The 24473-nt window shown below is 50.1% G+C and overlaps 1 protein-coding gene across 1 annotated transcript; it reads left to right on the top strand.

Moving 5' to 3' along the window:
* The first annotated feature begins 360 nt into the window (after window positions 1–360).
* ATOH8 (atonal bHLH transcription factor 8) lies at window positions 361–24034 on the top strand. Its single transcript, XM_034064836.1, has 4 exons — window positions 361–724; window positions 824–1095; window positions 14463–14654; window positions 23069–24034. The coding sequence occupies exons 1-4, from the start codon at window positions 568–570 to the stop codon at window positions 23072–23074; spliced, it is 627 nt and encodes a 208-aa protein (XP_033920727.1). The 5' UTR covers window positions 361–567; the 3' UTR covers window positions 23075–24034.
* The last annotated feature ends 439 nt before the right edge of the window (window positions 24035–24473 follow it).

Below are 24473 nucleotides of genomic sequence, written 5' to 3'. Positions count from 1 at the left end.
GTCAGGCACCCCCCGCCTCGCAGATGAGGATCTTGATGGGGGGGAAACAAGCGATAGGAGGAGAGAAACGGGATGAAGACGGTTTGGAAACCAAAGCAAATCAAGGATTTCCCTGGGGAGGCAAACCGGGGCGGGGGGGGGGGGGGGGAGAGGGAAGCGCACACGGTGGGTCGCGGCGAGTCTCCGGGGGGCAGGATTTCTCTTCCATCGCATGGAAAAGCGAGATTAAAGAAGAAAGTGGGAGTGGGGTGGGAGGGGAGGGAAGGGGGGGGGGGTGGGGGGGGATGAACAAAGGAGATTGGCAGCACAGCTGTTTTGGGAAGAGAAAAAAAAAAAGAGAAGCCCAGCCTTCCTGTTTCTTTAAAGCCGCTCATCGGCGCGGCGGGCCGGCTGCCGGCGCTGGGCGGCAGGCTGCGGAGAGCCGCGGACACACGGACACCCGGACACACGGACGGAGCCCGCTGCGGCGCAGATGGGCAGCAGAGAGGCGGCGGTAGCAGCAGCACCAGCAGCAGCGGAGCGGCGGAGCGGCCGGCGCTGAGCGCACCCGCGCAAGGGCTCCGCGCCATGCGGAGCACGCCGCTGAGCGAAGGCGAGCCCTGGCCGCGCCTGTGCCCCGCAGAGCTGGGGGGGCTGCGGCGGCTGCGGCGCAAGCACGGCTGCAAAAGTTTCCGCGTGGAGCTCAAAGTGCTCAGCGGGAGGAGGCCGGGGCTCCGCGCCCCGCACCGCGACCACAGCCACAACCACAGCAACAGCCATAACCACAGCCACGGCAACAGCCACAGCAACAGCCACAGCAACAGCCACAACCACAGCCACCCCGCGCCGCCCCCCGCCGCACCGCCGCCCGCTTGGCAGCCGCGCAGCGCCGCGATCGCAGCCAGCGCCTTCCCCGCAGCCCCGCCGCCGCCGCCGCCGCCGCCGCCGCCGCCGCCGCCGCCGCCCGCAGCCTCCCCGCGGCCGCGGCCGGGCGAGGCGTCCGGAGTCTCTCCGGAGATCAAAGCCCTGCAGCAGACGCGGCGGTTGTTGGCCAACGCCCGGGAGAGGACCCGCGTCCACACCATCAGCGCCGCCTTCGAGGCGCTGCGGAAGCAGGTACCTGCCGCCCGCCCCCCGCGGAACGGGCGCGTTAAGGGTGCGGGGATGGCGAAGGGCAGCGCTGGGTAAATAGCACCCCCCCTTTCCGCCCCCCGCGTTTGCTGTCGGCGGCTGCTGTGCCCTGAGGTCAGGGTGGGTTAAAGGCAGGAGTCCGGAGTGGACGCCTGACAGAAGGGGAAGTCGGTTCAAAATGCCTGGAAGTACCAGCCCTACAAGTATGTTAACACTCGAGATAAATAAATAAGGGCTTTTAATTTGCTTGCAGTTAGGAACTTTTGGACTTCCCCCCATCATCCCGGGGAGAGAACTGCATGGAGGGGTGGGAAATGAAACAAAACAGAGAGCCCTCCGAGTGAAAACAGCGGGTGGAGAGAGGCATTTGGCCAAGCTGCTAGCTGGGTGATGCTCTGGTACCAAGAGCACGTGTACTTGCAGCTCTCCGGCTGGGGTAGGCTTACTCAAAGGGATCACCTGGAGTTGGGGAAGTAGCAAACTCCTGTTGACTTTTGTGTCAGGGTCTTTGAGGTTCCTGTGGCCACCTCTGAAACTTTCTGTGTGTCCTGTGTCTGCCAGGGATAGCAGAGTTCAGTTGTGGTCCCAGTTAGTTTCCCATGGGTTTTACAGTAGTGTGTGTTTGAAGTATGTGTGGTGCTGGGCTTCCTTGTTGAGAGGTCTTGAAAATGCTTGTGGTCTCCTGTAGAGGGTAAGTGATGTGTTCTCACTGGCAGGGTGGACCTGCTGAAAGGTAAATGAAGGTTCTGGACAAAATCCCTCCCTTACCTTTCCCACTTTATGGAAGGTGAGGATTGATCTGGAGAAGCCACAAGATTCTTATATCTTTCCCACAAGGATAAAAATCAATGCTCTGGCTGCTGTACTCAGCCCTGTGCTTCCATCTGTGTGTAGGCACCCTGTAACAGCTCACTGATAGACAAATATGTGCTGTCATGCTATGCAAGCCCAGCTGTCCCAGCTTTTCTGCCTTTCCAGTATGCTGATGGGACTATCCCAGGTGTGTAGACAGGAGGAGGTGCGCAGGGCTTGTGGAGGCTGTGAGCTGCAAATGGGTCTAATGGTGAGTGATGCTGAGCATCACCTCTCCCAGGATGGTCCCCACAGCCCAGTGGGAGCAGCACACTGCTAGCAGGGGGGCTCACACACCCAGGCTTTTGGCTACCATCTTTCAGACATTATTTATCCAACCCATTCCCTAGGGGACTTTAAGACTCAATCCTTTTTCCTGCTTAGAGGAGCTCTGCTTGTTCCCCTCTCCTGCGTGATGCCCCTCTCAATGACCACTGCATGTTGGGTAGCTGCACCCCAAGAGTTAATCCTTCCCTGTCATCTACTGCAAACAGACCTCCAGGCCCAACCTCAGCTAAGACTAGAGCTTTATGTCAGAAGGGAATTGCCAACAAGCATCTAAATCAGAGCATTTTAAATCATCGCACGGTGGTGGGATCTGACAGCTTCTGTTATAATCGCGGTAATCCAGCCCACACACTGGATGCTGTCCCCCTGGTGCTGAGAGGCCATCCCTTGTAGATGCAAACTCCAGACTTGATGTATCTTGTTTCTTTAAGCTGCTTCCATATCTTGGTTGTTTGGCGACTGTGTGTAACACGCTTGGAAGTGTCAGCCTAATTCTCCGTGGACAGACATCTACACCACCAAAACCGCAAGGGGAAGTAGCACTGATTTCCCAAATCACTGGCAATCCTGTTCTAGGCTGAGCCTCAAGCAGAAGTCAGGCAAGCAACAAATTAAAACAGCACTCTTTGGGGAAATGGGCAACTCTTGAAAAGCCTCAGATTCCTGGCCTTGGCCCTGCCTCCATAAATCATTTCAGCCTTGGACTCAGCTGGGAGCACAAAGAGCCTGGAGAACAAATTGCTGTCCTCTCTTCCCATGAAAGCCGGTCTCCAGGGTCAGCACGGGAACATACAGGCAGAGCTGTATTCATGCTGCGGAGAGAAAGGAATCATTCTCTGGGAAACGCTGCGAGGTTTTCCCTAGCAATTTGCTGAGGGGTGGGCTGGCTGTCCCCACCATCATTGGATGACATTTGCATTCATTTCTTGTTGGGCTGCCAGCGGCGTGCTTGGTGCCGTACGTGACATCAGGTGACAGTCAGCTTCATGGAACATACGCGCGGCGCTGGCTTGTCACTCAGATCATTCACACTGGTGCTGGCGGAAAGGGTTTGTGAGGAGCAGCTTGGATCAGATGAGAGGACGTTGAGTTCTGTGGTGTCCAGCGGGAAGCAGGGGTGCGGAGAGGTGTGTTTGAGGAGGGAAATGCAATAGGGAGGCTTTCTCTTGCTTTGGGTAAGCATCAGCTTTTCACATCCCCGAGCATACAAAGAGCCTTGAGCCCCATGCAGGAGGCAACCCCTGTGTGGCAACAGCCACAGACCTCGGTTTACTTCTTGTTCCTCGGTTAGTCCTCCGTCCCCTCCTTGTCATCACATATCAGGCCCTTAAGCAGCTGGGAGGCTTTTCCTGAGGCACTGAAACTGATACCTCCCTGCAGACAGCCGGGAGAGGAGCACGGGAGAGTGCAGTGTTTGCACACAGCCGGCCCCGGCCCCTTTGGGAAGGGGCTTGGTGCTGGATGTGGAGCCCCACTCAACCACCGGTACCCAGCACCCAGGCAGGTATCATCCTCTTTCCCACCCTGTTTGGATGTGTGGGATGGGAGATGCCCATCCTCGCTGGTATGCATGGGATAAAACCCCAGTGCTTGTAGGAAGGGAGCCAATCCATTCCTGATGAGGAGGAAAAGAAGGGGAAGCCATGCAGGACACCCTCCCCATCTCGGCAGCCCACCCCAGGGTGAGTGACTGGCACGCAGCGTGCTGGGCAGATGGGCTGACAGCGGCATCCCTGCGCTGCGCAGCTGTGTACATATGGCACACATGTTTCGGCTTGTGTTGTCTAGCAATCCAGATGGCAGGAAGGGGTATTGTTTTCCTTTTTCTTCCCCAGTTCTTGATGGAGGAAGAGCCAACCACAGTTGTTTCATACCAGAGAGACTAATCCAGCCGTGTCCCTGAGCACTGAGCTGTCCCCGGCTTGCCTCCAAGGCCAGGGCCACCTCAGAGGTGGGAGGTAGATGGGAAGCTGGCTGATGTTGGGAGAGATGTGTTGTTGTTGTTGTGCTTGCCCCTTGGTGTTATGGCCACTGGGAATGAGGGTTTCTTTCTTTCTCTCTGTATTGAGCTGCTGTCTTCACCATAGGTCTTGTAACACTGAAGTGGGACTCAAGAGTAGATGCTCCTGAGATACACCTTCTTCCCCTTAATCTTGGCACTTGCAAGTCTGGAAGATTTTCCCCCCCTCAATCCAGAGCATCATTTGTCCATGTGATCCTTCCACTGAGGCTAATAGAGTAATAAAATAGTTCCCCATGGGAAACACTCACCAACTCTAAACCATTTTGACATGATGGAGATACTTCTGCTATACTTTGCTGTCCCTCTGCTGCTGCCTTTCTGGGTGTCCCTCCTGGGTGCTGCTCCAGTCCCCATAACTGGGTAGCTCCTACCTGGAGCACTGGTCTGCCCTCGGATGCCCTGGTAAGTGTTGGTCAGTGAGTTCTTGCTGTCCAGCTGAACTGTCCCAGCTGCACTCGGACCTCCCATAAGTGACATGGTTGTCATTTTTCTCTTCCTCTCTCTGCCATTGTGGGTGGTCAATGAACCCAAATGTCTCTGATGAGGAGGGGCAGCAATGAATTCACAAGAGCCCAAGATCATCTCCTCCTCCATCTGAAGTGCCTTTGTGGATGTTCCAGTTCATGAAGCAGTGCAACTGTTTGGAGGAGACAAGATGCGATGCAACCATTGCACATCTGCAAAGCAACTGCTGCCCAGGCTGGGTCATGGTTGCCAGCAACACTGGCTCCATTCTTTGTTTGTGAATTCCTTTTGGCAACAAGGGTTGCTTACTCCAATACATCCCAAGTGTGAAACAGAACCATCTGAACACTTATTACACTACTGACATAGCCACCAGTTTGCTCCTGGAGGCCTTGGCCAGGAGGAGATAGTGCTCTTCTCCATTAGGCTGCAGTGGGCACCCAACCAAACCAGCATCCACCAACCCATAGCACTCACAGGGGTTGTGATTGAACTTCTCAGCTGTGCTGACAGACCCTAAGGTGGCAGCAAACTCTCCCTCGGTGGACAGAGACAACCACAGCAGCCTTCCTCATCTGGATCCTGCCTGCTCTTGCACATCTGGTTTCTCTATGGAGCTCTGCTGTCCAACTCCTCCTCAAGACAGCAGAGCACGGAGCCACAGCAAGCTCAAGTCTGCGCTGGGAGCAAATGTGTCCACAGACATTTATATTCCCTTGAAGTATATTGACTTTTCTCTAAATCTTTTCACCACTGCATTACCAGGGCTCTCTCAGCCTTAGCAGCTGACAGCCTCGCTCTCTGCGCTCATGTGGGTTCGGGGGATATTTTAGGGTTTTATAGGGCTTTTTAGCTGCTGGAGTAGAGGTTTTTTTCCCCACACCAGCATCCTTTCACTCTTTGCTGCCGGCATGCACGTGGCTGCTGTGTTAAATCAGGGCAGAGAAGACCCCTGCTCACTCCCATTGGGAGCATGGTGGGATATCGGGAGCAGCAGCCTCAAAGCCATGGGAGAAGGTTGTGTTGCTGTGGGGTGGCATTAGGGCAAGCTGTCTGCAGGGGTTCAAAGGGACAAGTCAGGCAGAGGCTGTGGCTTGAGCGGTGCCTTAGCCACAAGCCAGTGGAGGCTGTGACTGTTCTGTTGATGCATCATTACGTGCTTGTCTTCTCTGTGTGTCATCCCAAAGGCGGCTGTGGTTTGTCACCTCTGCAGGCGGGACACTGTGTGGGACCAGTGTCCTTACTGAGTGGTGGGAAGGCTGAGAGCTTTTCTCCATCACCTGCTGACATCTCCCAGCCCTCTTCCCAGTGATTCATCCCCCCATGATCCCACCAGCAGGAAGCCCTATGATGCCTTCAAACACAGCTCCTTAAGACCAGCCTCCCAGTGAGCTCCCTGGGGGTGACAGCAGGAAGGTTTGGCTCTGCTCTATGGTGGCAGTTGGAGAGGTGCTGCTGGGCTTCAGGAGAGACAGAGCATCCTCCACGTGTTGCTTACAATGTGTGGTGCCACCGCTGTACATCGTCATCAAACAGCACAGTGTTAACTGGAGCATCTCGGTGGTTTCAGCTAGACCAGAGTGATGCTTAGGATTATTTAGAGCCCGGCTGGGGAAGAACTGAGTGGCACTGTGGTTTAACAGCTAAAGAAGATGACAAAATACTGGCCTAAAGCAACACAAGGGGAGAGAAAATAAGGGAGAAACCAGACAAAAGGACAAAAATCCTGAAAACAATGCCTGTGTGTCACCAAGAATGGGGTTTGTTTGCTCCCCTGGCTGCTGCCTAACTGATTTTATCCTCTGCTACAAATCCCGCTCCTGTCGGGAGGTGTTTGCTGTGCCTGCTGCAGCCACCCCGAGTTAACCTCTGTGTTTTCATATGGCTCCTGCTGAAATCAGAGGAAAGAGCCTGCTTTTCTCCATTGGGCTTTGAATCAGCCTCTGCTCGCTGCCTTAATCCACTCTCAAATTCCTCTCTGGGCTGTGGTGGGGAGGTGGGACACTTTATGGTAGCTCGCAACAGATTCCCTCAGGCTCTTTGTTTCCCTTCCTGCATCTACTTGAGTCCATGCCATGTGTGTTCACAGAATGATATATCCCACTCTGGTCCTAGTTTGCACTGTCCCTTGTGCCAAGGAGGGATGCAGGGATGCGAGCAGAGCCATGTGTGTGCTGCAGGAGAGTTGTGCTCCTTGAGCTGGGCTTGGGGCAGCTCCCGGGTCTAAGCAGTGATAGAATGGGAGTGGAAACCCCTGTGGTGTCCAGCAGTGGCTGGTGACTAAAGAGCACCAAGACAAGATTGGTGTAATGCCACTAGCTCCAGTGGAGCTTGTTGTCCTATTCCCCAGGTGAATTGGACCCACTGGACCTCAGATATGGTGACCACTACTAAAGTGTCACTCAAAGTGTTTCCCTACTGTAGTGCTTGAAGGTAGCCCCTTCTAGAGGAGATGCCCTGGGGTTTCTCCTGTGATACTGCAGTAGCCCTTTGTGTAGTTATTTATTCTGGGAGGTGGTTCAAAGAGCCTGCAGTAAGAGCTTTGCTGCAGCCCAGCAACGTGGTATTTTTCATGCATGATACTGAGTGTGTGCGTTGCATGCCCTGAGGATCTGCAGGAGGCTTTGACAGTGCAAAACGTCCAGGGATAGTGCAGGACGGTCCAAAACGGAGCAGAGCCAGTGCTGGGGCAGCATTAACCAGACTGCCATTTGGAAGAGATCCCTGGGGTGAACTCACCCAGCACCACACCTAGGTTTTGTTTGGAGGAAGCCAATTCATTCGCTCCAAGGAGTGAACTCATGGTTTTGCAATGTGAGCGATGGGGGAGCCAGGAGCTGGGAGGGAACCGGGAGCTGGTTATTTGACAGCGTGGACCCACCCAAGAAGTGAAGGCGCCTGGGTCGGGAGTAGTGCTCCTGCCCGAGCGATGCTGCTTTTGTTCCTGTTGGCGTTTGGGAGCTAGGTTTGGTCCCTGGCTGGATGCTCTGCTGCCTGTGGCGAGGCAGGGATGAGGCTTGCTTTGAAGCTGCTGTGATTGCTTGGCTAGAACAGGGCTGCCTGCTCCCACCACTGCAGCCTGGTGGCAGGGAAACAAAAGCCCCACATGCCCATGGTATGAAATAGCTGCTATGGCTGGTGGGAATAGAGGAGCAACTGGCACAGTGATGGTTGAGGGAGGTGATTCTGCCCCTCTACTCTGCTCTGGTGAGACCCCACCTGGAGTATTGCATCCAGCTCTGGAGACCTCAGCATGGGAAAGACATGGAGCTGTTGGAGAGGGTCCAGAGGAGTGAGTGCCACACAAGGGATCAGAGGGATGGAGCACCTCTGCTATGAGGAAGAGCTGAGAGAGCTGGGCTTGTTCAGCCTGGAGAAGGCTTCAGGGAGACCTCATTGCAGACTTTCAGTACTTATAGGGGCTTATAAGAAATATGGAGAGGGACTTTTTAGTAGGGCTTGTTGTGATAGGCCAAGGAGTAATGGTTTAAACTAAAAGAAGGTAGATACAGACTAGATATAAGGAAGAAATTCTTTGCTATGAGGGTGGTGAGGCACTGGCACAGGTTGCCCAGAGAGGTGGTAGATGCCCCATCCCTAGTAGTGTTCAAGGCCAGGTTGAACAGGGCTCTGAGCACCTACCTGAAGATGAAGCACATCCACAAAGCAGGATCTGGCCTTGCTGGGTTCAAACCCATGTTGTGCTGCCCCAAAGGTCCAGTTTGGTTTAGTGAGCACCAGTGGCATGGAGGAGCCATCAGTGGAAGCTGGCTGCTGCTATGCCATGGGCAGGAGAAGGGGTGTTTGGGGACCAGGGCCATTCAGCAGCTTCTGGGAGTAGTATTGCAGGCAGCTAAGTTGCCTGTGTGATAGCTGCAAGTTGCCTGGTGGCTCATTGTGGTTCTGGCTCCTAAGTTCAGTCATGCCATGGAAACTGTCTGCTTCCATGATGCCATTACTGCAATCACCATATCCACTCACTGATAAGCAACTGTACTGAAGGGGTCTGGCAGGACTGGGAAAGGACATCCCAGTAATGCTTGCAGGCTTTCCCATCAAACAGTGTGTAAATCATCATATCCCATCTGGGATGTTAGGAAGACTCAGGGCATGTAGCTGTAAGGAGCAAGGCAGGGAAGCCAAGTCCCTTGCTGGTGAATCTGAACACACCAACTAGCCCATCAACCAATGGGTCCCCCAGGAAGTTGGAACTTCAGAAGTAGGAACTTCTCCATCCACAACTGAGTGGAAAGAAAACAGCTGGATCCAAACCCTTCCCAAACATGCTCCACAATGTAACATAGACAATGATCTTCTGGACACGGTCTCCAGGCTGATAGAATCACAGACTGGTTTGAGTTGGAAGGGACCCTTAAAGCCCATCCAGTTCCAACCCCACACTATGGGCAGGGACATCTTTCACTAGGCCAGGCTGCTCAAAGCCCCATCTTGCCTTTATCACATCCAGTGATGGGGCATCCACAACTTCCCCTTCTCCTCACGGTAGTTCATACACCAGCCATGGAGATACCTTTAGGAAGGTTTCCCCTGTACACAGGAAACACCAGCAGCCCTTCTGCCTTTCCCCTGCAGTTTCTTAACCCCAGGAAACATCTGACTCGCTCTGGAGTGGAAGGAGGGATGTATGAGAGCCAGAACTATTAAGCACTGGACATTTGTATGAACCTCCTGGAAACATTTTTGGCAGGAGGCACAGCACAAACAATGAGACAGTGCAGTTTTATGGTGTTCAGACGTGGGGAAGAGGCAGCCAGATGCTGACCCGTGGGGGAGGCTGATGTGTTTTAACTCCCAGCATAAAAATAAACCAGATGAATTAGCAGACAGGTAAATACAGCAGCTTATTATGGCATGCTGGGGAGGAGCTAGCTCTCAGGAGGGCTTAGCTTATGCTGTGTCGCAAACACAGACGTTTCTCCACCTCAGAGCCACCCTGTCTTCCCTGCTGTACCCAGGAGAGCCTGTTCTGCCCTTCATGTGGAAGGGATCTGTGCATGTCTGTGCTGCAAAGTCCTGTTTCTAGCACAATAACAGAGAGGTCTGGACCCCCAGCACCAAACACTCTTCTTTCTTCCAACCTATTCATGCAGAGTGGACGTAGAAATTGTATCTTACTTATATAGACAGAGCTACCCACCCAATAGGTCAATGGTGTGAATTGGCTTAATGCTTCTAAAGTCCATGGTATGCCCCTGTATGGACCCATCATGGTGAGCATACCCTGCACCCCCATATGGCCAGAATGGTTATTTTACCCTCTCACCCATCTTTTTCTCTGGTTGTTCCCCAACCTTATCCCACTGTCTTCTTTCCTGTGTCCTTGGTGTGAATAAACCCCAAGACCATGTCACTAGTGGGTGACAGTGACCTGAGAGAGAGACTGCTCCAGTCAAGCGTGCTGCTGACTTGCCATGGACTTCAAGGGAGCATCTTGAGTCTTCCAAAGGCTCTGCCTCTGAATCGCAAATGGCAAGGATAGAAAAGACCTGCTAGGTCACATCCTGTCCTATCTTCCTGCCAAAGAAGGGCTCTTCTGCACAGGAATATGTCTCAAGAGCATTCATCTTCAGCCCCTGCTAGCCTGGGAATCACTGATAAGACCGGTGAGACTCTGCAGAGCCCTCCTCAGACACAACCAACAGACATCCTTTGGCTGAAGCCTTGGTTCCTGCTGGTCCCAGCCCACTGTTCTGCTGATCTCCCAACACTGAGGATGGTGCCAGTATGCTTTGCTTTCTAGCAGGCAGCTGCATTCCTTCGGATCAGTGTGAAATTTCAGTTGCAGTTCCTTCCTAATTCCTTTTAATCACTGCAAATATTGCAGGATAGATGGTGAGCTGCGCTGCCGCTCGGCAGAAATCAGTGGGGTCGGATAAGGGATTGTCATTAACTGTATGGGAACTTGAGCTCCACCTTGCTTCCTTTGGGCTCTGGATGGATCTGCTCAGCTCCGGTCTTCACACCTCTCACACCAAAGCACTGGTGTCTATTCATTTCAGGCATGATGAGCAAGAAGGTGATGGAAGAAAAGGGCTTGGTACTCACCAGGAGTGTGATAAATGCCTGCTCACATTACCTCCTGATGACAATCTGTGTACCATGGGAGCTGGGAGGGTTACACCTGCACAGCCACACTAGCATCAGGCATTTTCCCTATTTCTAAGATGCTTGCTTTAGTTTAGGTTGGATGTTGAAGATTCTTGGCATCCAGGTGTGTCATCAATACCCTTTACTCCAGCTTGTGCAAATCTATATCTTCTTCCCTATTGGCTTTATGTTAAAGAAGGGATAAAATCAAAGTTCACTTTCTTACCCCACCCCTCCACTTTGGGAAGCTTTGGATCTGGATCTGAACTAAGTGGCTCATTCCTCTCTCAATTTCCCATGTTTAATTCAAAAGGAAACATTAAAATGGCAGGAGCTGAGCCAAGACAGGGAGGGTTCCGATGAAATAGTTATTCTAACACTGTAACCATGGCAAAACTCTTATCTCCCAATGTCAGTGCCCCGCACCCATCACAATGGTATCTGAGCTGCTCAAGGTGAACCTCTTCCCATGGATGCATGGGGCAGCTCCAGTTTGGACTTTGTTGGAGCATGTCGGAAGAGTGTTGTGTAATCCCACTCAAGGGCTTTGTCAGCTGTGTTAGCACTGAGATCTTTCTTGTTCCTACAGAACAGTTTGTGTTTTATTTTGTTCCTTCTTCTTGGTTTTGGGTTGGTTTTGGGGGGTTCTTTTATAACACAAAAGAAAGAGCAAAACAGATGAGGAAAAAAAGACTTCTGCCTTCTTGTGTTGTAACTGGACAGCGTCTGTGCATCAGCCTCAAGGATTTCGTGGTCTATTTTCCTTCCACTCGATTTAACTTCCTTCTTGCTCTAATTCTGAAATTATTCCCACATTTCACTGAATCCTTCCCCTTCAGTTTCCATCTTGCTTTGTTCTTTTCACGCTGCTGTTTGATCTGGGATCTCCACTGTTACACTGGGTGTTTCTGCTGCCTGAAGCTCTTGCTTTCAAAATAACTCTGTTGCATCTGGGGGCCAGGTATTACGGTCTGAGGGCAAGCACAGTTGGTGAGTGCATTATGCTGCAGAAGAAGTGAAGATGAGGATTTAGAGAGAGGTTTTGTCTGTCAAAAAGGGGCCCTTTGTGCCCCTTTCTATCATGTCCATGGAAATGAACTCCAGCCATTTCCAGCCACCCCCACTGATTCACTATGGAGCGATGGGGACAGCACTCAGCCTTGCCTTTTCCTTGACTGCCAGCTTTGGAAAGAGGGTCTTACAAGGGTGTATCTTGAATCCCATGGGACACATAATGATGTTTCCAGCAAGAGGGACGTGGAAGTGGCTCTGTCAACAGTGTTAAAATCCCTGTGAATAAGGATGATCCAACCAATTGTAGTTGGTTTGGATTTCCATAAGTATTATGGCAGAGCTCCTCCCTAGGAGTGCTTGAAGAAACTGAGCATCTTGGACAGGAGTGTGGGTTAGTGACTGGTGGACAGGCAGAGGATGGAGGGAAAGGGAAAAGGGCTAGTTCCAATGGGGAGGAAACTCATAAGTAGAAAAACTGGGGTCTTACTCTGATCTTAGTGCTGCTTCAAGCAGGGTTGGAGACCTCAAAGGTCCCACTGCCTGAAACTATGTGAGCTGTGCTGCTGAGTGTGTTTCTAAATGACCTGGAAAGGTGGGTGAGCAGTGCAGTGGGAAGTTTGCTGGCAATACTGCACCAAAGGTGCTGCTATTTGCTAAAGGTAACAGAGATAAGAAGGATTATAGAGGCACCTCATGACTGTGAGTGACTAGGTAATAATATGGCAGATTAAATAAATACAATGTAGATAAAGTAATGCATATGGGGAGAAAAACAGATTCCACATATGCAGTGACAGACCCTGAGCTGACCAGTATCTCAGTGAAGAGGGACCTCAGGGTTTCTACAGATAGTTCAACAGAGGTCTCATGTCAATGCCTGGCAGTGGTCACAAATCAGATCAGGAGTTATGAGTAAAGGACTATTAAACAAAACAGAGAACACAGCATCTATTAGATAGATGCATCCACAGAGCACCCATAACATGAATACCATGCGTTGTTCTGATCCTCTCAGTTGCAAAAGGACTAGGAAAAGTTCAGGGAAGAGCTGCAAGGGTCATCAAAGGTATGGGATGGCTTCCACACACCTATCTGCTAAGGTGGTTTGATCTTTTTCTCCTGGAAAAGATGCTGAAGGGATGGTGGAGGACAAAAAACGTGTCACAATAGAGGTGAATAAGTCTGTTGTCCTCTATTCAGGTACAGGATGGGGCTTCAGGTGAAGACTATAGGAGCCAAGTTCAACATAAGCAAACTTTGCAAAAGAGTGTTGTGGGTGCTCAAAATTGACAGGGGTTCAGCTTAACAGACCAAATTCATGGGCAAAAAGCATCTATCATGGTTGTTGGATACGGGGAAGGCACATCTAGCAGAGGTCATGGAGCTGTGGTTAGTTGGAGCCAGGCAGAATACCTGAGGAGCACACTGGAGAAAAGACAAGCTGAGGCATGGGCATGGCAAGGAGCATTAAAAACACTCCAACCCTAAGCAGAGCATGACACCTTAGAGGGATGAGGAGGATGGAGACTGGTATGGAGGCAGATGGTAGAGGGACACTGCGGTATTCCAGTGATTGATGTAGTATGAAAACTTGGGATTGACGGGCGGTCAGACAACATGAGTGGCTAGGATGGATTTCAGATAAATGCCCGGCTCCAGTTTCCCGTAGGCGATAGGCTCCTGTGCGCTAAAGGTTGAATGACCTTTAGCAATTTTGCAAACTAGCAAGCGGGGCCTTGGGCCTATTGAACTCAGAGGAAGATCCCTCTTTAAGCTGGACACGTTGAAGTCGTGTGTGCAAAACTGAGCCTATAAGTAGTGCTTTGGTGGATCACGATTGGTAAGCAATCAAACCCTGTGCAGCAGGAAACGTATGCTGCTCAGTTATTTAGGCACACACAGTTTAGTTTGAATTGTTTAAATGCTTCACATTACACTAGGAACCTTCAAGGGTAAAGAAATAAATTGCATCAGATATGGCCAGAGTGCTGAACCAGGCTCTGGTTTGGTCTCTTCTAGGAGGTGAGGTACCACAATGGGGTGTTTTGGCAGGTAGGAATTACAGCCTCCAGGTCCTGCTCCTACAACAGCATTGTGGTTTTGCATGGGCTGGAGGTCATGATTGATGCTGTTTGAGCACAAAAACACCAGGTTATGATATATTTGCTCATACCCCCCTTAGTGCCTTGTTCTGCAAGACCTACAGTGGCATTGGAGCTACTTGTAAGGGAGTAAGTTACTCAAGATGAATGACTAGATGGCATGGGGATTGCAGATTCCTGAGACAAACAGGGCCTCTGAGAAGCAGCCTGAGCAGCAGGCAGGCATCCCAGGCCGTATCCTGCCATCACATTTTAAGCAGAACTGCCCTGCTGAAATCAAGAGGCTTCGTGCTGCTTTCATCCCCACGGAGAGCAGCGGGGGAGTTCTTCTTAAAAACCTGTTGGGACCATATGGCCTTTTACCGCTGGAGTTCCTATTTATGTTAAAAACTGCTAAGAAAATAACCTACAGTTGTTTTGCCATGCTTCAAGCAAGATATTTTGTTTATCTGGCCTAATTTTTTATTAATTCTTCTTTTTTTCCCTGTTACCCTTTCTAGGTTCCCTGCTATTCTTATGGTCAAAAGTTGTCCAAACTGGCCATCTTGAGAATAGCCTGTAACTATATCCTTTCCCTGGCCAGACTAGCAGACCTGGATTACAGTGCTGACCACAGTAACATGAGCTTCTCTGAATGCGTGGAGCAGTGCACTAGGACCTTACAAGCAGAAGGAAGATCTAAAAAAAGGAAGGTATGTTACAGCCTCCCCCAGCACCCCCCAAATAACGGGAAAAGTTACAAAAGGGGGGAAAAAAGGAGGGATCCAAAGTGGGTTCCTTCCATTCCCAAAATCTTGGATATTTCCTGGGTTTTTTTCATCCCTTGCCTTTCCCTCTTGCTTTTTCTCCTCCATCTGTCTGATCTTGTAATAACTGCATTCCTCTCTAATCAAAAGCTTTTCTCTCCTCCCCGTCCTCCGCGCCGGGCTCTTCCTCTCGTTAGTGGCCCATCGTGTGTTTAAACATGAGCGTGATCCTATTAGAGTCATCTCGGGGCTGTTACTTGTTAAACCAAACCAACCTTGAGCCGCCTTTTGGAGCCCATAAAAACACAGTCACCCGCCTGTGTTTTCTGTTTTGTTTAATCTAACACTTATCTCTGAGAAAAATCGCCCCGACAACAACAAAAAAGTAGCTAATGGAGACGTTGTATGTATAAACACATTAGTAAGATGTATGACCTGAAGGACATGTGGGTATCTTGAGGAAACAACGTTAAATCTAATTACACCCCGCATTCCTTTAGGTTACTTAACACTGAACCAATTAGGTGAAATCATCGTCAAGCGGCGGGAGGAGGAAGCGGAGCGCTCTGCCAGTTTTCCTCTCGGAGAGTGACATGGGTGAATTAAAGGAGTGATTGATGTCTTTGTTCAGGCTTTTATGACAAAAAGAGTTTTGTAAACTTGAATTGAACTTCCCCCTGCTTTCTGGGCTTGCTTGTCAGGCGGGATAATAAATCAGCAGGATTTTAATGGATGAATGGGCAGCTGAGCTGGGGAGCAGGCTCCTTCCCCGGTGTCAGTAAGATCTGCCTCCAATTCGGGCAGGTTTCCTCACTTTTCCTCCTCTTTAGCCCAACAAATCATCCTACAACAATTTAGTTTATAAACAAGCACAATAGCACACTCTCTGTCACTTCCTCTCACTGTCATGGCCTGTATTTATGCGCCTGGAGCAGCAGTGCCAGGCAGAGATGCAGCACTGCTTGACCACAGCCAACAGCACTGGTTGAAACTGGGAAGTGCATGGGGAGATGCTGGGCATGGCCCAAAACTGAGGGTTCGTTGTGGGGTCCATAGTGCCACAAGCAGCGGTGTCCCAGGGACGCTGATGTGGTGCCACTTAACCCTAGGGCAAGGTGAGAGTTGGGACTTGGGTGCCCCACAAGCCAAGATCGAAGAGGATATGCATCCTTCTTGGGGCTTCAGCAGGTTGCTAGTAGAGTCTTGGGTCACCTCCCCAAGTCAAGATGGAAGAGAAGAGGATGAGCATCCCTTTTGAGGCTTCAGTAGATTTCTGAGTGGGTCTTCAGGCTTTGAGTGCCCAGTGGCCTGAGACTCATTATCCTGGCTTATGTAAACCAAAGCAAGCTTGAAGACAAAGCGCAGAGCCAGATTTCAAATGGATCCAAATCCCAGAGAATTCACATCTGAGGGTTAGGGCTGGATCCATCTTTAATGAAAAAGAAATTAAATTAAGAATTAAAAGCCTTCCATTTATGGCATTTGTTTTCTAAAGTTTGCTCTGGAGCATATGCATGGAGAAAAACCCCAAACCCATCGAGAGCGCGTGAACAATGAAACTCTAACAGGCACATCCTGCCTCCCCATGGGCCACCACTGACACACAGAAACAACATCACTAGGACAAAATCTGCCTTTTCTCTATGTTCTTGAAGGACACCCATACTAACCCTTGCCCAGAGGCCCTATCCAAAAAGAAAGCTGGGCTTTGTAGCTAAAACAGGGTCTTGGTCCCTGCTCTGCCTTATTTTTCTTTCTGGAAAGTGTCTTGCAAATGTACTTCTACTGCTTGGGAAAGTCCAAGTTTAGGGCATTCTGTGGGTTCCCCTGGCTGATAGGTGTGATTTTATGCCCAGCTGTATTTGCTTAGGTGATTACAAGAGCACACTCAGCTGATGAGGAACCCAAACCCCATAGTAATTCCCAGTAGGTAGGAGTGGGGATGCAAAGCCTGTGTTGGGAGGATTCCTCTTGGTATCTCCCTTTCTCCTTGAGCCAAGCAACTCAATGGCATCATGAGCACAAGGGAGCGAAGTCATAGATCCGGGATGGCTGTGCAGGGATGATCCAGGCTCTGGATGTCAGGTGGTGAAGGGATGTCTCTCCTGGGGGGTCTCACACGGACAGCTGGATGAGGATGCAATGCCTTGGCCCCAAATCACCGCACCCTCATTCATTTGGAAATCGTCACGTTTTTACTAAGCTGTGTGTGGTTTTAATCAGTTCTCCCAAACCACTGCTCACGGAGCAGTTCCTCCAAGCTGCCGACCTTGGGGTGGTTGTTGTGTTTGTGGTGGTGTTGTTTCGGGGCTTTCCTTTTTTAATCTCTCTTAAAAAGAATCACAGCAAGCCCGAGCACAGACCTCTGCTCCTTGAGCTCTACCGCTGATCCACAGCACCCTTATCTCCTGTCATCTCCATTTTATTGTGTCTCTGCCTTTATCACTCACTCTCTCAGCTCCCTGATTGCGATGTGCTGTGGCACCGTGAGCTTTTCACACTAAAAAGTAGCTGGTTGGAGTTTGTTTTGGCAGGCAGGGGCTCCAGATGTTGCCTTTGCTGGATCATGCGTTTCCTTCTGCTTTGTTTTTTGAGGGCGGATTATCTGTTGTCCTTAACATTAGGTTGTTGTTCAGACTGCTGTTGCAGTGTGAAACATAAATGGGTGGTGTTCCCCCCGCTTTCCACTCCATTTTGTTAAATAGAAAAGTTGGCTTTAGCCTTTCAAACTTGACTGGGGGAAAAAAGCCCTCCCTTCCAGCCCTAACTGTAGTTATACAGTGATTTTAGTTGTTGCAACTGAGACTTGATCAAGGGTGTTTGGTGATGGGAGATCTCATTTATAAGCAGCAAAGGGGGTAATTGAAGGGCTTCAAATGCCTTTTCCTTTAAGAACTGAAAGCTGCATGGGGGGTGGTGAATTCTGATGATAGTCTTTGTTTTTTAAAGATCCCTTTGGCTTGATTATACAAGTGATCTGAACTAAGCCTTGCCCTTCACTATGCTTGCAAGAGTCGTGCCACATTAGAGGTGTAGGTTGTGCACGCTCAGCAGAGCCCTGAACCCTGCTGGGGCCACACTGATGTCCTGGGAAGAGGGGGGGACCTGCCCTTGGCTTTAGCCAAGAGCATCCTCCAGCAGCACTGAGGACACACCAGGGGAAGGAGGTGGCTCAGAAAGGGGAATTCACATTTCTCCATCCCTGGTGAACTCCATTTCTGCATGGGACATGATCCTGAGAGGCAGGAGGTTGCCTGAAAGCCTCGCACAGATTTTGTGGGGTTTGGGTCCAGCCTGCTGTTTGCACACTCTCCTTTCATAGCCTTTTCCCAACAGAGCCAAACTCTGGTGCCCTGCAGGAAGGCAGCATGATGGCTCGGGGTAGGATTAGGGTGCATGTCCGGGTGCTCTCCCTAGACACCAGTACTTTCATAGGTGCACAGCTGTGTGCTGCAGCCCCCCACATCCCACAGGATCCAGGCAGCACAGCCCTTCACAGAGCAGGATCCGACTGCTGATACCCTCATAAAACACCCCCAGCACTGAACAGACCCCCTGGGTGCTGAAAAGAAGCCCACCCCAATCTCCCATGGTGAGCTTCATTTTCTTTGCCTTCCCCTCTCCCCTGTTTGCCTTCTCTTAGCCCCGTGCTAGGCAGCAACATCGCCGCAGCCATGGGAGCTAAGCCGGAGCGGGGAGCGACGGGTGAGGGATTTCTTTCTCCTCATCCTCCCCCCGTCCAGGCTCTTCTGGCAGTCGCAGACTCCAGATGTTCGGAGCGCGAGCTGGGAAGTCCTGCTGGCGCCACTTGGGGCAGAGGGCAGGGGAAAGGCACGCGAGCTGGAACCCGGAGTACTCAGTCACTGCAGGACTTGGCGCATTCCCCAGCTCGCTGCTGGCACATTCCCCAGCTCTCTCCTGGCCATCTGTTCCAAAAAAACACTTTCAGAACCTCATCATCACTCAGGATACAACACTGCGAGCAGCTGTTAGCGAGGCAGAGGGGGGAAAAAAATAACACACACACACACTGCAAAGAGAAAAAAAACCCCAAACCATGCGAAAGGTCTCTTTGTGAGAGAGGAAACTGGGTTATGAATAACAGGCGAGCAGTTGGAGCTCAATAAAAGTCTTCGGCTGGAATTTAGTTTCTTGGGTCGGTGCCTGTGTGTGTGGATGCGCACAGACGCAAGGAATTAAACATTAAAAATGCTCTTTATATATACATATGTATTCCCTGATAATTAAATGATAGAGGAGCGTATATGGAATGAAAAGCCATTCTGTTGGTTGCGCTAAAAGGGATCGCGTTATATATGTAATTACTGCATTATATAAAACAGTTATCGTGGTGTTCTCCCATGCCTTGATGCCGCCTCGTTGCCACTTTGCTGAAAGCAGAGCTCCCGCTGTAGGTAACACTTATTCCCATTGGAAAATTCAAAGGAGGGCTTTCTGCAGGCATATTTACTTGCAGGAGTGACCAGGTTTTATGTTATAGACAGAAATGGAAGTGGCAGGCTTGATTTGTATGGCACTGAAAGCATTTGCCTGGAGCATATTTTTTCTCTAACACAGTATCATGGCTCATGATTTATTTAGACAGAGCCCCGAGATAAAGCCACAGCTCCCACCCCCTGGCTTGAACAGATGATCCTGGCTGAGGGGCTTGCTCTTATTGATCATCTGATATTGATTATTAGAACACATTTGGAGCCAGCACAGTAAAAAGTCTTGATGATCTGCATGGTGTTTCTTTCCCGTCCTGTGTGGGGAGAAAGGGGGGGGGGGTCCTGATAATGAGGTTCGAGCTCCCTTTCCCTGCAGTTCGACTTAGCAGAGGTTCCTCTTTAAAAATAGCTTCATTTCCCTGCTAGGACTTGCAGGCGCGAGCGGGCAGCCAGCCAGTCTGCTTCCCCACGGCCGCCAGCTCCATGGGCCCCAGGGAGGAGCTGGACCACAGGAGAGCAGCGTCCCGCTTTGGAGCCGTCCGTCTGCCTGCAGGACAGTGGGATGGCAGCATCCCTATGGGGCGGGGGGGCCCATCTGCCTGGCCGTGAGTTATCCCTGCCCTGTGCTGCCTGAAGGATTCCACACACGAGGAACAGACCTGCTTAAAAATAAGCTGGTGGGGGGATAGTGAGGATGTGTAAGAGCTGTAGTGGGTTCCTGTGCTTATTCTTTGTGTTTTATATGTCCCTGCAATCCGAAACAACAATTGCAAATGGGACATGAGTGTGAGGCTAAGGGCTCATGACAAAGCCCTTTCCAACCCTAACTATTCTGTGATTCTATGTTCATCCAATGCTTGGGAGGGAAGCAGCATCAGCTACATGCTTCCCTGAGGGCACTGCACACCCTTGTGTTGGCCCATTTGGGGATTGAGCATCGGTACCCCGAAGAGAAGGGCTGAAAGCTTTTCCTTGCAAAAGGGATGTGATATGGGACCCCACTGTTGCATGACAGCACTGCAAAACCCTCTTTGCTTTAAAAGGGGTTTTGGAGCAGCCACAGTGCAGCATGCAAAGGTTGGGGCCTGGGATTCATACCCACAGTGAGAACAGGGTCCCAGCTTAGGCTCCCTTCCCCTTGTAGCGAGGGTATTACCAAGAATAGGGTAAGATCCACCCCACAGATATCAGGTAACTACAGCAAAAGGAAAATGTGAGTAGAAGAGACAGGAGAAGCCCTGGAACAAAGGCTGACTCAATTCCAGAAGTGCTTTGATTTATAGAGGCTGAAATGCTCCGGGATGCAGCAAACTCACCAAGGTCATTGGGCCAGTTGTCAAATTCAAGAGCCATGGGACTTCTGATATTATTAGTTTAAAGCAGACCCTGGTTAATAAATCTGTCTTCAACACTCCTGGCTGGAGTGGAAAAGGGTGGAGGGGGAAAGAAAGGAGCCTGTTCCCACCTAACATAACCCATGGCCGGCGCTGGGCAGAGCCTTGGGACCAATTGAGCATGCCAGCAAGGTCTGCTGAGCTCCATCTCGTGTTGCAGAGGGATCTCTCCATTCCCTTTCCATTTCATCTGCCTGGAAGGTATGGCATGATTGCCCTTACCTGCCCTTGGCTAGTTTGTACATATTCCCTCTTGCCCCTCTATGGCTGATCTTCCCCTATCGCAAAGACTTCAGAGCAGAGACCTGCCGCTGAGGCTCCTCTTCCTAAATCCATCCTGCTTCCCAAAACCAATCCTTTTTATCAGCATCAAGCACCCTGAGCTAAGGGATAGGGTCTCACTGAATGAACGCAGGAGGTGTTAACTACAGTTCAGGTCCTATTTGTTCAGCACTTTAAAGAGTACCAGAGGCACAAGAGAGGGGACCAGGCACCCTGTGACTCTGATGGCTTTGGCTTAGGGCATACGGCTGCTATTGCTGAGTAATTCATTCCTGCCGTGGAAAAGGTTTTGCTTGCTAGGACTGCTGTTCCAGACGGGAACAGGGGGGATTTGTCTCTCTACTGTCTTTTAATATTAATGAGAGTGGTCATTTCTTCCCTCCTTTTTCTTCTCTTACATTTCTTTCCATGTGGGATAAATTAAAGCGCTGACTTTTTCAATTACAGGTTATTAATATATATTATTTATTGTTGGAAAATAATTTCAGGGGTCTCCAAACAGAAACAGAAACATTTGCGGTACACAAAGCTGTTTGTTGTTCTCTTGTCTCAACCTCATTTATTCAAAATCCCAAATCCCAATTAAAGCCTTCAATTAGGGCAATAGTTCATATGTTCTCCTGCTTCACACAGCACTAAGTAGTGTCTTACAGTCAGCAGAGGTGCCTCCTTATTGATAATAATTGCAATAATGAGCTCTGTTTTCAGGTTTGGTGTGTGCCAGATGTGAAGAGTTCATTATTGCTTACGCAGGAGAGGAATTGATTTGGGCTGGAACCAGCGCAGTGACGTTTATCCGGGGACTTTGTTATTGCTGGGATGTGCTGGGATGTGCTGGGATGCAGCCAGCCCACGGCTCCATCATGTCCTTCAGCAGACCTGAATGGCCAAAACCTCCTCCATGTATCCAGATGTGCTGACCCCAACTCCAGGATACAGGGTCCAGCAGAGACCAGCATTTCTAGCATGGAGGTTGACCTAGACCCTTTCAGTGCTCTTATTGAGGGAAATCCTGGTGGCCCTGGGGCAATCCTGTGCTTCCCAGGTCTGCACTGTGCAGGAAGGGATGACAAGGTGGATTTTGGGCCTCTCTGCCCCTTAGCTTGGCACGGATGATCAGCTGTGGTGGTTGATAGTAATCAGATAAATAAAACCATAAAATAGGCATCAGTCAGTAATATTTTATACCTTCATGTTGCTGTATCTAATAATGGAAAAGAAGAGGCAGTAGAGAAATGAAACAGATTCAGGAAAACATGTTTTCCAGGCCCAGCTTTAAGGAGTTTGACCTTTTTGAGGTTGTTAGAAGGATGGCTGATCTATCCATGGAATTGATGACCGTGTCCAAAGGACCTTCAGAGGCTGTACTACACCCTGAAGGGCTCTTAAATCCATTGGCAAAAAGCAAGAAACAGTGGTTGGACTCCACAAACGGGATCTCGTTTCCAAGTTTCTAATTCTAACTGACTTAAAGAAGGATTTAGGAGCCCACGTGATGAAGGCACTTTGGACAACGGAGATGTGATCTCATGAAAGAGCAGGCCTTGAGGATTTTACCCTGTTTTGAACTACGCTAACGACTGTTTGTGGGATATTCACAGACTTATTTTAATGTTAAAAGGGACTTAGATGAGGTTTTTCCCTGCCTGGAGCTTCTGTGCTTTGGAGTTGTGTGTTTTCCAATGGATGTGGCCATAATACTCTGTAGCCGGACGCTGTTATCCCACTACATCTGCCACGGCCATGACTCACATGGGGATCACAGGCACAAGGAACAGGTCACAGTCCTGCAGGCTGAGAAGCCATACATGCAGGGTAGTGAATGGGATAACTGAAATGCAGAAGTAAACCCCATCTCCTGCACAAATCCCCTTTGCTTTCTGAGATCAGCTTCTGAAGCTGAAAATAGACCCCCAAAATCTGCAGGCCTTGTCAAAAGCAGGTATTTGCCATCATTTCTAATTGTGGCAGGAGCTGCAGCCCACACCTTGTATTTCCACCCTAAGCCTTCCTCACCCCTCTCTCTGCTTGTCCTTCTGCTCTCTATGGGCTCTGGCCACTGTTGTGGCACCTGCAGTGGGTTACTCTGCAAGCCCAACTCTTAATGGTCTTCATATGCATGGCCTGTGATCCCCAAGGACACCCCAGTGTGAGTCAATGGTGATCATTGGTGCAAGGAGCCACCAGGACACCATGTGTTCACTGTTCTGATGGTGCATCTTTCTTTTTCCAGGAGTAATAACAAGAAGGGGAGAATATAGAAGAGCTTCCAGCCAGAGTTACATCTGTTCTTGGCAAAGGTTGCACGATCCAGATGAAGACTGCAAGCAGCATTTTTGCTGAGACCCCTTTTCGAGATGACAGTTGGCCAAGGAACTTTCTTAATCTCTGGAACAGAAAGGAAAAAAGGAAAAGAAGGAAACAAAAACCAAACAAGGACAGGGATGCTTCTTATTGTTGTTAAGCCAGCCACCTTTTAGTACGTGCAATTTATTTAGCACTTTTCCCTTTGCTTAACTGGGAAATGTTACCCTCTCAGCTCATGTGTACAGTAATTTGTTGTTGTTGTTGTTGCTGTTGTGCCAAAGATTTGATGGAGCTTCTACACTGTGTCTTATTTTTGCCTTAACGTTAAATCTTTGAGCCAAAGAAGAGTCAGAGGTGCCACTGAGGTGGTGGCGAGCAGGCCAGTGACACATCTGGGTTTAGGAATCCTTCTGTCAGTCACCTCTGATGTCTCCTGCCCGCAGCCCTGGAGCCAGCATTTGGTGCAGGCAAGAGCTGGGACAACACCAAGTCATGCTTCGGCATTCAGGTTCGCTTCTCTCTTTGGGCTAGTTCTGCCTGTTGGGCAATGTCCTGGTGTTCCTGCCTGTGCAACACAGCCACAGGGTAGAAATAACTGACACGAAGTGAGAGCTGAAACAGGAGATACCAATTTCACTCTTTTTTAATAAATAAATAACAATAAATAAGCAGCAGTTAAGTGCCATGTCAAGCAAAAAGAAAGGAAATCAAAAGGAAGTTCATCAGGCAGGATGGAATGCAGCAAAACAATTCAGCGGGCGTTTCAGGTTTGTGAAGTTGTTCTTCTGTGGGGTTTTTCAAGCGGCCAGAAACCCGTGTAATGCAAAAGCATTTGAATCCTATACTGTACCTTTCACTTCAAATTGAAGTAAAAAGAAAAGATTGAGAAACATTTGCTTGGAGTAAGCAGACTTTATAGGTAACGCAGTTCGTATGCAAGACATCTGCTAATGGTGGGGGGGACAGAGCTCTGTGTTCACATAAATACAGGTTTCCAAACCAAGGGGGATGTGTTTTGTTTCCCACTCAAGGGGAAAGGTTATTTGTGAGGCCAGGTTCCCATCCTGGTGCCATCAGCATAAATCAGGTTCCCGGGTGTCTGACTTACTCCAGTGTGGATCTGGCCGGGCATCGCCAGGGGCTGGGGAGGGTGAGGGGCTGGGGTGGGCAGGGGAAGGGAAAGTCTCTGTTCTACTGACATGAATACAAAACTTGAACTCCTCAGTGCCTGCCCCTTTATTTCCCAAACACACACATAAAACATGAGCTCACCAGCTGGGGTCCCAGGCTGAATAGTGATGGGCTGCTCATGGCCAAGTCCTCTGGTCCCA

This window comes from Melopsittacus undulatus, chromosome 7 (genome assembly GCF_012275295.1).
Source record: "Melopsittacus undulatus isolate bMelUnd1 chromosome 7, bMelUnd1.mat.Z, whole genome shotgun sequence".
Classification (NCBI taxonomy): Eukaryota; Metazoa; Chordata; class Aves; order Psittaciformes; family Psittaculidae; genus Melopsittacus; species Melopsittacus undulatus.
The sequence above is the reverse complement of the archived record's forward strand: the minus strand, read 5'-3'. Positions and strand labels throughout refer to the sequence as shown.

Coding starts and splice junctions, on each gene's coding strand:
- ATOH8 (XM_034064836.1), top strand. CDS start 568: ATGCGGAGCACGCCGCTGAGCGAAGGCGAGCCCTGGCCGCGCCTGTGC. Junction 725..823: donor GCCGGGGCTCCGCGCCCCGC/ACCGCGACCACA, acceptor ACAGCCACCCCG/CGCCGCCCCCCGCCGCACCG. Junction 1,096..14,462: donor TCGAGGCGCTGCGGAAGCAG/GTACCTGCCGCC, acceptor TACCCTTTCTAG/GTTCCCTGCTATTCTTATGG.